Genomic DNA, 15,633 nt, shown 5'->3' with positions numbered 1-15,633 from the left:
TAGTATTCCTTCATGGAATTATTGACCCTCTAACCAGTGGGAAATTTTAAATTGTATTGTCAAACATTTCCTAATAAAAATTTGATTCTGTCATCTATGATTTATATATATACTAATCTCTTTACATAGCCTTCATCTCTTTACTTAGCAAGTGATGATGTGTTAGCCTTCCTTTATAGCCCCCTGTATTGAGATTGTAAGCTCAGGATATATGAGAGTATGTTGATGGATATTTTTTAAAATATTTTTGATTTATAAATATATTAAAATAATATTTTTTTAAATTATTTTTAACATCAATACATCAAAACAACATAAAAATATAAAAATATAATTTTAAATATTTTTTTTATAAATTTTAACCAATATATCACAATTTCAAACAAAACTTAATCCCTCACCTTTTAAGTGATAATTTAACCACTGATTTAGCGAAACAATACCAGCATCTCTGAAAAGTTAAGAATTTAGTTTTTTCAATTCATTGTAACCTCTTGCTGATCTGTTTTGGGTGCGATCATACCTTAGTTTTTTCAATTCATTGTAACCTCTTGTGTTACTAAGATAAACAACAAATATAGAATCGATTTACTATTTGAAAAGAAAAGGACTTATGATTGTTAATATTACACTAGAATAATGTTAAATATAAAATATGTGACTTTCTCCATTCAGATTCGAGTCCTTGGTTGCTCATATGATGGCCACTGGAGGCTTACATGGTCGTTAACTTCAGGGCCCGTGGGATTAGTCGTGGTGCGCGCAAGCTGGCCCGGACACCCACGTTAATCTAAAAAAAAAAAAGATAAACAACAAATATAGAATCGATTTACTATTTGAAAAGAAAAGGACTTATGATTGTTAATATTACACTAGAATAATGTTAAATATAAAATATGTGACTTTCTCCATCATTGTATCATATAATAGCATATAATTTTCTGGGATTTTTTTTAATATTTAACATTTTTTCTTAACTTGATATAAGCTAGGATATTTTTAAAATTAGTTCGAATTTCAAATGGTTTATTCTCCCCATTATCATTTAATATTATTCAAATCTAAACATTAATCAGTTTGCTTAAAATGTTTGAAATCCGATCAAGTTAAGTTTCTAATCTATTGTTATGACAAGATTTTGAGAAAAATCTATTAGAATTGATCACATGATTTACAAGTGAGAAGCACTCAACTTAAAAACTTAACATATATTCAAATTTAAAATTGACTTGGAATATAATAATAAATTTTAAAAATACCATATTATATAAAAATAGATTTAGCCATTGAAACCTTTTGTTATTATGTTTTCTTCTGTTGTTATTTTTTTTTCCTTCCTGTTTTTGAAAAGCTACAGCTTGTAATAGTAACAATTCTTTAAATTAACAAAAATTTAAAAGTGAAACATTGTTTCAATGTATCTGTGATTCTTGTCTCTGTTGTTTGTTCTATAGGACTTTTCACATTCTGATTCCTCAATTTTTTTTACTTTTTATTTGGTATATTTCTTTGATTTGCGATAATTTATTTTTCATGCATATGTATGGGAATCTTGAAGTATCAGAAAAATGTTTTGTCACTTGATTGACACTTAGTTTTAGTTTTGTAAGATATAATTTAATTTAATTTATTTATAAGAATTAGCATTTTGGGGATTGAATTTGAGACTTAGACAAGTTTTTAGTTTTTTTTTTTAATACCAAGAACTAATTTATATGATAAGGGGAAGAGTTTATGTTTTTTTTTGGACTATTATTTTTTAAAAAAATTTGATCTATTTACATTGATTCTATTTATAACTTGACTTTGTAGTTTGTTGCTTACACCTATAGGGTTCCGATCCTCGTTTAATGCTTGCTTTGACAAGAAAAATAAAATCACATTGATGTAAAACAAATAAGTTTTAAGCGGTCAAAATCAAAACTAAAAAATGATATTGGATTAGGGTGGATGGATAGACTAATTAAGCTGGCATGTGCACCGCACGTGGAGGAGACCTGCCACGTTCAAGCAGCATGTGCAACCTTTTTTATTGGCAAATGCTCATCCATTATGTTATCTGAAGTGCCACATCATGTTTTATCCATCGGTTAGACAACATCGATATATATATATATATATTTTATTAATGTGGGTGTCCGGGCTAACTTGCGCGCACCACGACTAATCCCACGGGCCCTGAAGTTAACGACCATGTAAGCCTCCAGTGGCCATCAATATGAGCAACCAAGGACTCGAACCTGAGACCACAGAGAGAGCAAACCCCTTGATCCCAAGTCTTTACCACTTGACCACCACCTAGATAGTTAACATCGATATATTTTGCTTCTCCCCGTCTTTGCTCTTTTCTCTATTTGGGATTCGCGCTGTCCAAACCAAAATTAATAGGCGTCCTTTCATTTTGTTTTTACGTCAATTTTAGTTGTTATTTTGACTGTTATATTATTCTTGAGTTCTTTAAAAAAAAAAAAATTTATTATCTAATATTAAATTAGTTTGAAATTTGATTTTATAATTTTTTTTTGTGCAGTGATCCAGACCTCATGATTTTGATCAAGGATTTAAAAAGTTAATCCGGGTTGACATCAATCTTTTTTATAAATGATTTTTTTTAATTTCATTATTTAACGTTGAGTTTATTGGCAATTAGGTTTCATAATTTTTTTTTAATTTTTTTTATGTGAGATTAACATGACCTAGATTATATGTTTAATAGGTTAGCTATAGTTGACTTAAGTCTTTTTTAAGTCATTTTTTAAAGATTTGTTATTCCAGTCTCGTCCTTCAACACTTAGAAAGTGTTTGATATTACGGCTAAAACACTATTTGCCTAAAATTTAAATTTTATTTTTGTTTAAAATTATTTTTTTAGAGTTTTTAAATTATTTGGCATGCTAATGTAAAAAATAAAATTTTAAAAATAATTTAAATATATTTCCAAGCAAAAACACTTTAAAAATAATTGTTACTATAATGCCAAATAAGCTATTACTTGGTTTGGAAATTAATCTTTACACTTTTTTTCTTTTCATTTTGCTTCTTTTAATTTATCATGCGAGCATTATTGAACTCACGAGGTTTGGTGAATTTCCCTGGGTGTGTTGGTTTTTTTGATCCTTATGATTAATTAATTTTTTTTTCTAGTTTTATTTTTTTATATTTAAATGGTTAGAAATTAGACATTATTTTTTTTTTAATTTGTTATTTATGGAATTATCTTACATCATGTCTTGAGTCGTTTTTTTGTTATTAAATTTTTAAAACTTCATCTTTCAACAATGTTAGTTAAAAATTAAATTTTATAATTTTTTTCTTTTCACAAATATTTATTTTGTGCAAATTGTTATAATTACTTTTTATATATATAAAAAAAATTCAATTAATTTGTTGTCATTTTTTTTTAAAATCGTATAATTAAATAAAGATAACTTGTTGGTACTGGTACTAGTTGACTCCATTACTTGTAAATAAAAAAATTCATTCCGGTCTTTGTATTAAAGCAAAATCTAGTTTACTTTTATTTAAATAAATGATAAAGCAAAATCTAGTGAACAGTCACCTCCATCGTTTGTTATAGGACCAGCGCCCCGACGGCAGATGTCATCGCACGTGTGTCATGGAAACACAACCATTCTCCATCCTGCAAATCGTGAAGGCCATTTCCTTTTGGAATTTGACCTTTGCAGCTTTCTTTCCCAAATTAACACAAAATCTACCGTCGGTGGTGGTGATTGCATCTGGCTAAAGTTATTGACCGTTGCATCCACCACCAGCTTTAAGTGGACCTTGTAGTTCATATATAATTAGTGCATACTGGAAAACTTATCATGCCGTCTATATTATCATTAAATCTGTGATAAATAAGATTTAAATAGTCTAAATTAAGTACGGTTTAAGTTTAATTTGATGCCTAATCTAATTGGGGGGTATCCTTGTCCTCAAATAAAAAGGAATTTCGATCTACATGAACTTCATCCATCTGTTAGATATTATGGGTTGACCAATAAAATCTCGACACGTGAAAGATTGTGGGATAAAAAAATATCCAGTCCATGTATCACAATTTTGTTCATCAATTCTTAATTCTTAACTTATAGAGAGTTAATATTAAATAAAAATTATTTGTACGTGGACATAATAACTGGGATATTATTGAATAATGCATTTATTCCAAATCATAAAGTTTGATAAGATTTCAAAACACAGTATAAAAATTAACAAAAATAAATAATGTATTTCACTCTTTATGTCGCCCACAAGGCAAACATTTTTACATTAAGGAAAAGCAATAAAACATGAATTGCAATTAAACTTGAGAGCTTCACTCGTAATAAAACAGTCTTCGCCACTGCGATCCGCATTAATTGATGTAATCAAGAACCACTCCATGAGTTGTATTTAATCTTCGCCACTGCGATCCGCATTGATCTCGTCGAGAATCACCACAAGAGCTACTATGAAGGCATAATCAACATTAGGATACACAGTCACTCCAAAACTATCTGTCTCCATAATAGTACTCGCGATAGTGTGTCTTCTATGCATCTGCGTTCACATAACAAGAAAATATATACTGGGATGAGCTATTAATTATGAAGACAACCTTCTTGATTAAAACAATAACAAATTAACAAAAATAAATAATGTATTTTACTCTTTATGTCGTACAATAAAACATGAATTGCATTTAATTTTACAATGAAAGAACAATTAAACTTGAGAGCTTCACTCGTAATAAAACAGTCTTCGCCACTGCGATCCGCATTAATTGATGTAATCAAGAACCACTCCATGAGTTGTATTTAATCTTCGCCACTGCGATCCGCATTGATCTCGTCGAGAATCACCACAAGAGCTACTATGAAGGCATAATCAACATTAGGATACACAGTCACTCCAAAACTATCTGTCTCCATAATAGTAGTCGCGATAGTGTGTCTTCTATGCATCTGCGTTCACATAACAAGAAAATACTAGCATGAGCTATTAATTATGAAGACAACTTTCTTGATTAAAACAATAATAGGTTTTAATGTAAATGATATCGCTGGATGCTCCACCGGCGGGTATGTTCTCACAGCTGGAATGGGGTTGCCTGGTGCGTGCCCAGTAGCCATAATCACCGAAACGAAATATTACTTGAAGAAATAAACAGAGAAAAATTGCTAAATTTCTATATTATGCAGGTCTTGATGGAACTAGTCTTTTAGAGGAATGGTGTTCGTATCTTATAGTGCCACTTAACATATGGCATGCCGTGTCTTTAAATAAATAAAAAAAGGCTCTGTCCTTCAATTGTGCGCGTACGGTACAACCATAACAAAAGGCAGCGAGGGAGGCGGGCATGTGGAGTGTTTGGGCGGATCGGGAAATATCTTATGGTGAAAATTAAAGATATTTTATTAGATATTTATTATAAGGAAAGAAATGGATATAGATATAAAAAAAGGATAAAATTAATAATTTATTAAAAACGATAAGAATATTTTTATTTGGAGTTTTTCTCTTAATTGTATTTATTTTTTAAAAAATAAATTTTAAAAATAATTAATAAAAAATCATTAGCTATTTTTTGACCAATATAAAATTTTTCAATGAATAAAACTGTATTAAGGACACAATTTTTTTTTTAATTACCGTCTTGGTTAGTATTTTAAGGGGATAAATATAGAAATAATATGAATATATTTTGTTGAATGGATATAAATATAGATATAAATATAAATATAAAATAAATTTATTTTAAAAATATTCTTCAAAGATTTTTTTCATTTTAAAATAATAGGGGTATTTTATCTTTACTTTTTTTTTCTGAAAACAATAATCAAAAGAAAAATTATTAAACCTGGCTCGGGAGTTGACCCGGCCAAGGGGCCGAGTCCCGGGTTTCATGGGTCAACTTAGATCAACTCAGGTTGACCTGGATCAACCTGGAAAAAATAAAAAAAATAAAGTTTTAATATTTCATATGAAAAAATTCATGTAAATATAAGTTATACATATCGTAAACAATGAATTTTAAATAATATTTTAAAAAAAAATTTATCCCACATTAAAAAAACATAACTTTTTTTTGAAAACATAAAGTATATATACTAATAGGTTTCAAATCGCATATTGAAAAAATATAACTTATTTCATGGGAGCATAGAGTATATATACGAAAGGGTTTCAAATTTCACATTGAGAAAATATTATGTTATCTTTTTAAGTTAAAGTATTTAAATCAAAAGGTTTTTTTTATCTCACATTGAAAAAATATGATTTTTTCCTTGGAAACATAGAGTATATACACGAAAGAACTTCAAATCCGATATTGAAAAGATACTATGTTATCATTTTAAGTTAAAGTATTTAAATCAAAATATTTTTTATCCCACATTGAAAAAACATGATTTTTTTCTTAGAAACATAGAATATATATATTAATGGGTTTCAAATCCTACATTGAAAAGACATCATTTTTTTCTTGGGAATATAGAATATATATATAAAAGGGTTTCAAATCCTACATTTAAAAGATATTATATTATTTTTTAAGTTGAAATATTTAAACCAAAAAGTTTTTTTATCTCACATTGAAAAAACATAATTTTTTTTTTTCGGAACATAGAGTATATATATGAAAAGGTTTAAAATCCCACATTAAAAAAGATACTATATTATTTTTTTAAGTTGAAGTATTCAAATCAAAATGTTTTTTTATTTCACATTAAAAAAATATAATTTTTTTATTAGAAATATATAATATATATAATAATAAGTTTCAAATTCTATATTTTAAAAAAAAAATTAAGTCTCATTCGGGTCTATACGGGTGACCAATTCCAGATTAATTTACTGAACCGGGTTGGATTTAATAATAGTGATCAAAAGTGACTAAATGCACTTGTTTTTTTCTTAAAAAAAAAAAATAGGCCAACCAAAAAAGGCAACTGTAAAATAGTTTTAAGAAACAGATATACAGCGGATCAGGAGACCCAGCAGCCAATGGCTACAGTGTCAAACAAGGCAACCTAGCTATCTTCTCTTTTAGGCATGGACCAAATCAGCACTGCACACCAAAAGAAAACGTCAAAACGTCACAGTAACTTTTTTTTCTTAAAAAAATGTTTGGTTGTTGATTGTTAAATTATTTTTTATTTAAAAATATATTAAAATAATATATATTATTTATTTTTTAAAACTTATTTTTAATAATGATATATCAAAATGTTTCAAAATATAAAAAAAATATAATTTAAAAAAAAAAATTAAAATGTTTTTAAAAGCTCCTAAACTAAGCTTAAAAATATACTTACAAATAGTTCTTATATCATCATTATTTATTTAATAACCTTTTTCTATAAAAGGATCCATATTTATAGTATCTTTTAAGTATCAAAGTATTATTTTAGCCGTTAAAAGATAAATTTTTATTGGATTATTCATATATCTACTAACAAAACTTATTAAATATATTATATCTAATATTGTTGTTGTTGTTAGATACATCAAATTAACTACCTATATTTTTCTTTTTCTTGTAAAGGATGTTATCAACGTTCTTTTCTTTATAATTTCTATTTAGTTTCAAACTAGACTCAATTGATGCGCTTATTAAATTGCAATTATTCATTTGAAACTTATATGATATTTCTTGAACATATTTTTTTTAGAAATACATATACTAATACTTGATTGAACCACTTCAAAGATGAGAAATATTTAACAATTAATTTTTGTTTAATGACTGAGTAAATGATTATCTTTTCCATAATGATTACAAAAACAATTAACCTGATTTTGATGAGCGGGGATATTACCATTTTAAGTTAGATAAAAAAAAATTAGTACTTATTATAAATTAAAGTAGAAATACTGATTTTTATTTATTGTTTCAAATATTGTAAGTTTGATAGTGATAATAAAACAATCTCTTTTCATATTTTTATCTTACCTTCTTCTTCATCAACCAAATAGAATATAAAGAAAAACTCAATTTGTCTTATATACCATTACTAGGTACAACTCGACTAACTTTCATATTCTATATCATTCTCTATGTCTCTGTATATTTTGTTTTAAGATAATATATGCTACCTTATGTCATAACTTATTTTTGAGTTATTTTTTAAATTTATTTTTTAAAATAAAAACAAAAAATAAAATAATAATAGTAAGAAGACTGACAGCGTGAAAAAAACTAGATGAGGAAGAATTTTAAATATAGAAAAATCAAGTTATAATTTTGGATGGAATTGAGAGCCTAATTGTACCTTATTTTACCCACAACTTAAGAGACAATGTAGATTCAAGGTCAAATTAAATTATTATTAGATGAATTTACATAAAACTTATGCCTAAGGACATAATTAAATTTTTAATAGGTCAATTTGATTTAATCATGAGCCAAATTAAAATTTAATTATGTTTAAGAATTAATTTGGGTCCAATTAGAGGATTTAATTAGGTGCAAGGACTTAATTATACTTTAAATTGATTAAGTTAATTTTATTCGGGGCTTAATTGGTGAGAAATTAAGTTTGAAAGCCCAATTTAAGCTTAATTGAGAATATTAGAATTTTAGAAGACCAAAGTTAATTTTTACAAAGTCAATTGGTTTAAATCAAGGAGTAAATCACAAGAAAATTAAATTTTTAAGTCAATTAGGGGTTAAATCAAAGAAATTCACAGCCAATGATTATCTTAAAAAAGACACTGAACTATGAGGACTCAATTGATTGAAATCAATGGTGCAATTAAAGAAAAAAAAATTTAATGATCAATTAAGGATCAAATTGCATAAATCCAAAATCAAGAATGAATATGAAAATGATGTTGAAAGTCAAGGATAATATTGTAATTCAATAGGAGTAAAATTATATTAAATCAAAAGTTTAAGATTAATTAGTAGTGAAATTAAAAAAAATAAATATTAGACGACCAAATTAAACTTTGAACAAAATACCTAATTTAAGGTTCAAAACAACCCTTTTTTTAACGGTAAATAAAAAAAAGGAACTAAAGGATGCTTTGTGAAAAAAGATATTTTGTCATTGTATGACGTTGCTTGGGTTTAATTATTTGACTTATTGAGTCAAATGTAACCCAATAAAGATTTAGTTTTTTCAAGACAACATTGATTAGCTTTATTTTTTAAAAACGTTTTTTCAAGACAACATTGATTAGCTTTAGCTTTATTTTTAAAAAAAATATTAAGATAATAATGTTTTGAATCAAATTGAGTCAATTAATTAAACAATAAAATTTATAATTAAGGTTTTGAACTTAAATGAGTTTAATAACTCTATTTTTTGAAATCTAATTTTTTTAATGTACAATAATAAAAATAAACATGTGTTAGAAAGCTACTAGATAAAATTTAAGGGGAAAAAGACTATGAAGGGCTATAAAAAAAGCACCAATGTTATAAAAATATTTCATAATATTTTTTTGATGATATTTTTTGTTATCTCTTAAACCCAAAATGTTAAAAAATAAACAAAATGAAGTTTTGGATAAAAAAACTAATGTTATAAAACTAAAAGGACAAAAGATATAAAAATAAAGAAACTTTTAGGACCAAAATTTAAAAATCTACACCTCATGTGTTTATATATAGGATGTTTTTTATTGTAATGTTTAATTTGATCCTTAAAGTTTCAATATTTCTTTAACAATAAACTTGCATTCTTTTTACCAAATCAAGCACCAATTTTTGATGCACTCCAAACAAATTTATACAAATAAATTTTACTAAAGTTATAAAGCTAAGTTTATATAATGATCATTTATCTCAATTTATGTGTTATTTGTTTTTGGGTTTGATCAGAATTCAAAACACATTAAATAAACGATTATAAAACTCAACAAACGTTATATATTTTACGCTTTATGTCATCCACAAAGCATGCATTTTACATTAGGAAAAAGCAATAAAGAATGCATTGTATTTACTCTTACAATAAAAAAGCAATAAAACTTGAAAACTTCTCTTAAAATAAAACAAAAGCTGTATTTAATCTTCGCCACTACGGTCCGCATTGATCTCATCGAGAATCACCACAAGAGCTACTATGAAGGCATAATCAACATTAGGATAAACAGTCACTCCAAAACTATCCGTATCCAAGATCATAGTCGTGAGAGAACGTAATCTATGCATCTGCATTTATGTAAGATTTAAAAATATTAGTTTGAAAACCTGAAAAGATAGGACTCTGAAATGAATGAGAGCATCGAACTTACTTGTGCAAGCATGGTATTGGAATCTCCAAGAAGTATAGAGCAGGAACTCTCTCCGTACCCTCCCTTGACCTTGAAATCATTATGATTTTGCTATTTAAGGAAAAATGAGGTGAGTTGATGTTGGGGGGTAATACAGTTCTTTCCATCGGTTCACTAGCCATTAAAGAATTGTCAGGGTACAAGTGTCTTTTTGCTTTTTAAAAACAATAAAATAAGTAATTTATCCTCCAAGTAAAAAAATCATTAGAACTGTTGACCAAAATATTTTTGTTTGTTCTTTTAGAACACATTAAAAAGATAGTTTTGCCCTTCAAATCATAAACAAATAAGGCAGGTGTGCAGAGTAATTTCATCATTTTATATAGTTTTTTTTATTAATTTCAAATTAATAAAAAGCATTTTAATCTTTTAATATTGAATTAATGATTTTTTAATAAAAGAATGCTATCACATCCTCACATCATGTCAATACATTAAAAACATTCGTGCTTTTTGTGTGATGCATGTGACATCTCTCACTGTCTATACCTATTTTTTCATAAGCAATGCCATATATTTTCCCTCTTGATATGGCACGTGACAATAAAGATGAACAATTTGTCATTCATGGTGATTAATTATTTTTTGTATTTTAATTTTAATCTATATTTTTTTAATTTTTAATTTTTAATTTTGATCTTTTTATAATAATTTTGTTTATTTTTAATTTATTCCTTCAATTATAATTCTCTTATCTATTAGCATGTAATACTTCAGGAAGACCCGTTGGATTCAAGGGTTAATAACTAAATTTATTAGTTAGATTATAATGCTAATTAAAAAAGTTAAAGGTTAAAGTGAAAAACACTTACAAGCTGAGGGACTGTTGTTTCATTCTATTTAACTTTAAAGCCGGTGATTAATATGTGGTCAACGAGTCTCTATTTTTCTATTTACAAAGTTGTTTCTCTAAAAAGTAATAATAAAAATCTTTCTCCTCTACAAGCCTCCCATCTTCAATGCATGGGTTTATACGAAGAAAATGATAAATTAAACACCCGATAATAAATAGATATCAAATTAAATTATATCTAGTCTCGTGTAAAAATAACAAAATTTACAATTTTAATGAAAAAAAAGTTTAATTTCAATGCTAAACAGGGGCTTAACTTTAAAGTTAATATATTAATATCTGGTTAACGAGTCTCTATTTCTCGATGTACAAAGTTGTCATATGAATAATTTGAACGATGACTCAAGGTCATTACTTAATAAAAGTTTTTAATAATAAGTATATTTATCAATTATATTTTTTTAAAATAAAGACTTTCATAACTTAATAAAAGACTTCAAATACAAAATAAAAATTGCTTAAGACTCCACTTTTTATATATACATATAAAAATAAAAATAAAATTCTTAATTTTATTTTTAAAAAACTCCATTTATAATTTTATCTAAATCCATGTTCACCTTAAGCCTGTGCATAGGCGCTGATTTCCATGTTTTTTTTCCTAGTAGATGAGAGGAAATCTAAGACACAATTTAGAATAATATTTTAATTTAAATTATATAAAGTAAGCGGGGACCAAGTTCTTAAATAACCTTTGTTTTTTTTCGGACAAAAATAATCTTACTAATTGATGGCAATGATTGATGCAGGAAAGAACATCATGCCTTATTTTTCTTTTAGTATTCCTTCATGGAATTATTGACCCCTGACTAGTGGGAATTTTTAAATTGTATTATCAAATATTTCCTAATATACATTTGATTTTGTAATCCATGATTTATATATACTAATCTTATAGTATATTTTGTCTGAGATAATAATTGTTTTTTAAATATTTTTAATGTATACATATATTAAAATAATAATTTTTTTATAAAAAAATATTTTTGATATCACAACATCAAAATGATATAAAAATATAAAAGTAACAACATATTTTTGTTTTGTTTTTTTGTATTATATGTAGATAAAGTCTAGAAATAAATACACTATTAAGATAAGCATTTTTCATTCCTAATTTTTTTTTAACATTTTCATTTCTAAAGCCTATAGTTTTTTTTTTTTAATTTGTTGCCTACTTTATTGTTTTTATTTCCATAATAATTGATTATATTGTTGAATTTTAATTGTTATTCTTGAATTTACTTGTAAAAAGTAATTGAAAATATAGGATTAAATTTAATTATTTTATTTCAATTTTACTCTATTATTACTTGATATGTGTTTGATTATTTCTATTAATTTTAATTATTAATGATGAATTTCTATGGATGTTAGTTGAATATATAAAATTAAATGTTATTTTTTTGCTTTATTTTATTGTTAAATTTGTATAGATGCTAGGTTATATATAAGATTTTTCAATGGAGTCAATTAATTTGTGGCTATTGTCAATATTTGCAGGTTTGAAAACTTTGGGTAGTCTCTAGTATAAGGTAGGTGATGCTGATTTTTTTTTAAATAATCAAATTTAATTATGTAATTATTCGTATAAATTTGTGTAAATGTATAGAATGAAATCAAAACATGTCATCAGCAAATAGTTGCAGCTAGTTCTTTTAGCAATGATGATGACTTATCCTTAGGTGGCGATCAAGAAGAGGCACCTGCGCCCACTCACGATGCTACCTCCTCCAACGTGATTTCACAGCGCAGAGGCGGTGCGTCTTCACAGCGGGGTCAATTCACTTGCGAGTACCAGGCACCTGGGAAGGACAACCTTTCAATGTAAGTTTGTTTCGATTTTAGTTTTTTTTATACTTATAACATAATTTATGAACAACTAATTAATATTTTATTATTTTTATTTATTTTGAGGTTCACAGACATTGAGATCGCCCAAGTAATAACATCAATGTTTAAATCGTTGATAGAGATTCTATTATTTCAATGGAGTCAGCTTTCCAAATATCATATTGAAGACCTTATATCGATGCATGATTTTGAAGATTACATGTAGTTGTTAACTTCTAATCCAGCTTATCTTTAATAAATTATTTTTATAATTTTATATCTTGTATTATTTTTATTTTAAATAAATTACTTATACATAACACAAGTTCGAGTGGGATAGCGCGCATGACAATGTTGCGAAAAGGGTATAGGAGAATCATGCGGCATATATGTAACATCGAAAATAATACAATTTTTTGTTTTAAAATTTAATTTGTCACTATGAAAGTAGGTTGCATGGTTTTTGGTATGACACAAGAAAAGCAAAAAAATATGTGAGAGATAACGGTTTACAAGACTGAAATGACGTGGTGGTTTTGAGGGATTTCAAACCACCATACATCCCAGGGGATATATGGCCATAATATTTTGAGCATGTGATGTCTGAGCGGTTCACATGACGCTTATAGTCCGGTGCCGACAACCAGAACTGACAAATTCATGGTTCGGTGACCACGCACATCGGTAGCTCTATTTCGTACAGTGCATATGCGAAGCGGATGGTAAGATTAATTTAAATAAAATATACCGTTAATTAATTTATTGTTACTTATAAATATATTTAACTTGCAACGTGTTTCGTACAGTGCATATGCGAAGCGGATGGTAAGATTAATTTAAATAAAATATACCGTTAATTAATTTATTGTTACTTATAAATATATTTAACTTGCAACATTTTTTTGTTCTTACAGGCTATGTTTCTTGGACGTGAGTCAAGCCTAATGGAGTTGTTTGTAGATACGCATGTGTGAAGTAAAGACCGCCAAAAGGGGGTGCAACAGTTTGAGGACAACTGCACTCAACACTTCATGGTATGCTCGCTCAATCATTTTATTTTGTAAGTTATTATTTTCTTGAATTGAATAAGATGATTTCTTTTTTAATTTTCAAGCAAGGTTGTCAATTTCATTTCGGTAGATGTTTCGTTTTTTCAATTGGAATGGAATGTTTCAGTTTCGGAGTGTTTCGGCGTGCCGTTTCGAGGTTGTTAAATATAAAGTTAGGTCAATGTTATCAACACTAATGGAATCTAAAACATCCCTTATTTTGCTCAAATTCCTACAAAGTATAAACATAAACAAAAAAACATGAATATAAACCATATATATTAGTGATAAATCTAATTTTAAAAAATTAATATCATTGTTAATGAAAATAGTAATAATAATTTTTATTATTATTAATAATATCATTGATATTGAAAATAGTAATGAAAAAGAACTTTTTATACTTAGGTGGTTTAATTAATGAAATTAAACAAGGTTCAATTTGATTCAATGTTTTTTCAAGAGCAGAATGAAATATGTGGAATGAAACCAGAACGTTTCGGCCAGAATTTAGCCGAAAAATCCAAAACGAACCGAGATTTAAAATGAGATGAAAATAGTTCCGTTTTGTTCCATTTTTTGAATTGGTATGGAATGTTTCGGTCATTCCGGGCGAAACGAAACGAAATTGACAACCTTGTTTTCAGGAAACATATAATAGCTGGTTGAGAGAGAGATATGAAGATGATCCTTTGACCCATCCGAATTTCAATCCAGATTTGTGGATGGAGGTAGGATCGTCTGGTGAACCTGATAAAAATCGGGTGTACAGGCTCTCCAATATTATGGCCGAGAACTTGCGGATGCCCATAGTGTCTTAACCTGATAAAAATATTTATTGCATATGCCACTATCATCAACATCTACACCAGCAGTCAAAGACTATCAGTATTTTATAAAAAGTTGCAAAATATTTACTATTTATGTCACATTCACTGATAAAACTTCTCTGTCCATGAGTTACTGCTGGAAATACAAACTAAATTATTCCGTTTATAAATTTTTTCTGCCGTGTTTTTTTTGTCAATATAACTGTTAATATTTTTTTTTTACAGACAAAATTAACAACAAAAAAAGAAATTACCGATGATCTAAATGTCGACAAACAGTTTCTGTCGATGACTTTTACCGATGGAGTGTGTTTTCTATGCCAACGAAGCAAATCCATCGATAACACCGTTAATGACGTTAATGGCCGCGTCCCCATGATCATCCGGATTGCTCCCTTTGAGAATCACCACCACAAGAGCCACTATGAAGGCATAATCAACATTAGGCATAATCGCGAGAGCGTGTCTTCCATGCACCTGCGTTCACATAATAAGAAAAATACCGGCATGAGATATTAATTATGAAGACAACTTTCTTGATTAAAACAATAATCGATTTTAATGTAAATGATGTAATGAAATCTGGGGTATTTCTACGGCAGCCTCAGCCACAGACATATAGTTCTATATGAGAAGATGATGTTGGTTAAATTTATTCAATATTGACATATTTCAGAAATAAGTTTTGTTAATGTTACCTGTGCAAGCATGGTATTGGAATCTCCAAGAAGTATAGAGCAGGAACTCTTGCTGTAGCCTTCTTTGACCTTGAAATCAGGGACCTCTCCTTGGTTATTAC

General features: G+C 27.4%; 1 protein-coding gene across 1 annotated transcript; it reads right to left on the bottom strand.

Annotated features, from left to right (window-relative positions):
- Positions 1–4,208: 4,208 nt before the first annotated feature.
- On the bottom strand, positions 4,209–15,628 carry LOC105118481 (protein LURP-one-related 15-like; the record flags this gene model as incomplete). The annotated part of the gene is made up of 3 exons (XM_011016447.1): positions 4,209–4,545; positions 10,231–10,299; positions 15,602–15,628. Coding segments are annotated over 3 exons (243 nt in total), but the record flags the coding sequence as incomplete, so codon positions are not given.
- Between the last annotated feature and the right edge of the window lie 5 nt (positions 15,629–15,633).

Source organism: Populus euphratica, unplaced genomic scaffold (assembly GCF_000495115.2).
Source record: "Populus euphratica unplaced genomic scaffold, PopEup_1.0 scaffold1983.1, whole genome shotgun sequence".
NCBI classification, from domain to species: domain Eukaryota; kingdom Viridiplantae; phylum Streptophyta; class Magnoliopsida; order Malpighiales; family Salicaceae; genus Populus; species Populus euphratica.
The sequence above is the reverse complement of the archived record's forward strand: the minus strand, read 5'-3'. Positions and strand labels throughout refer to the sequence as shown.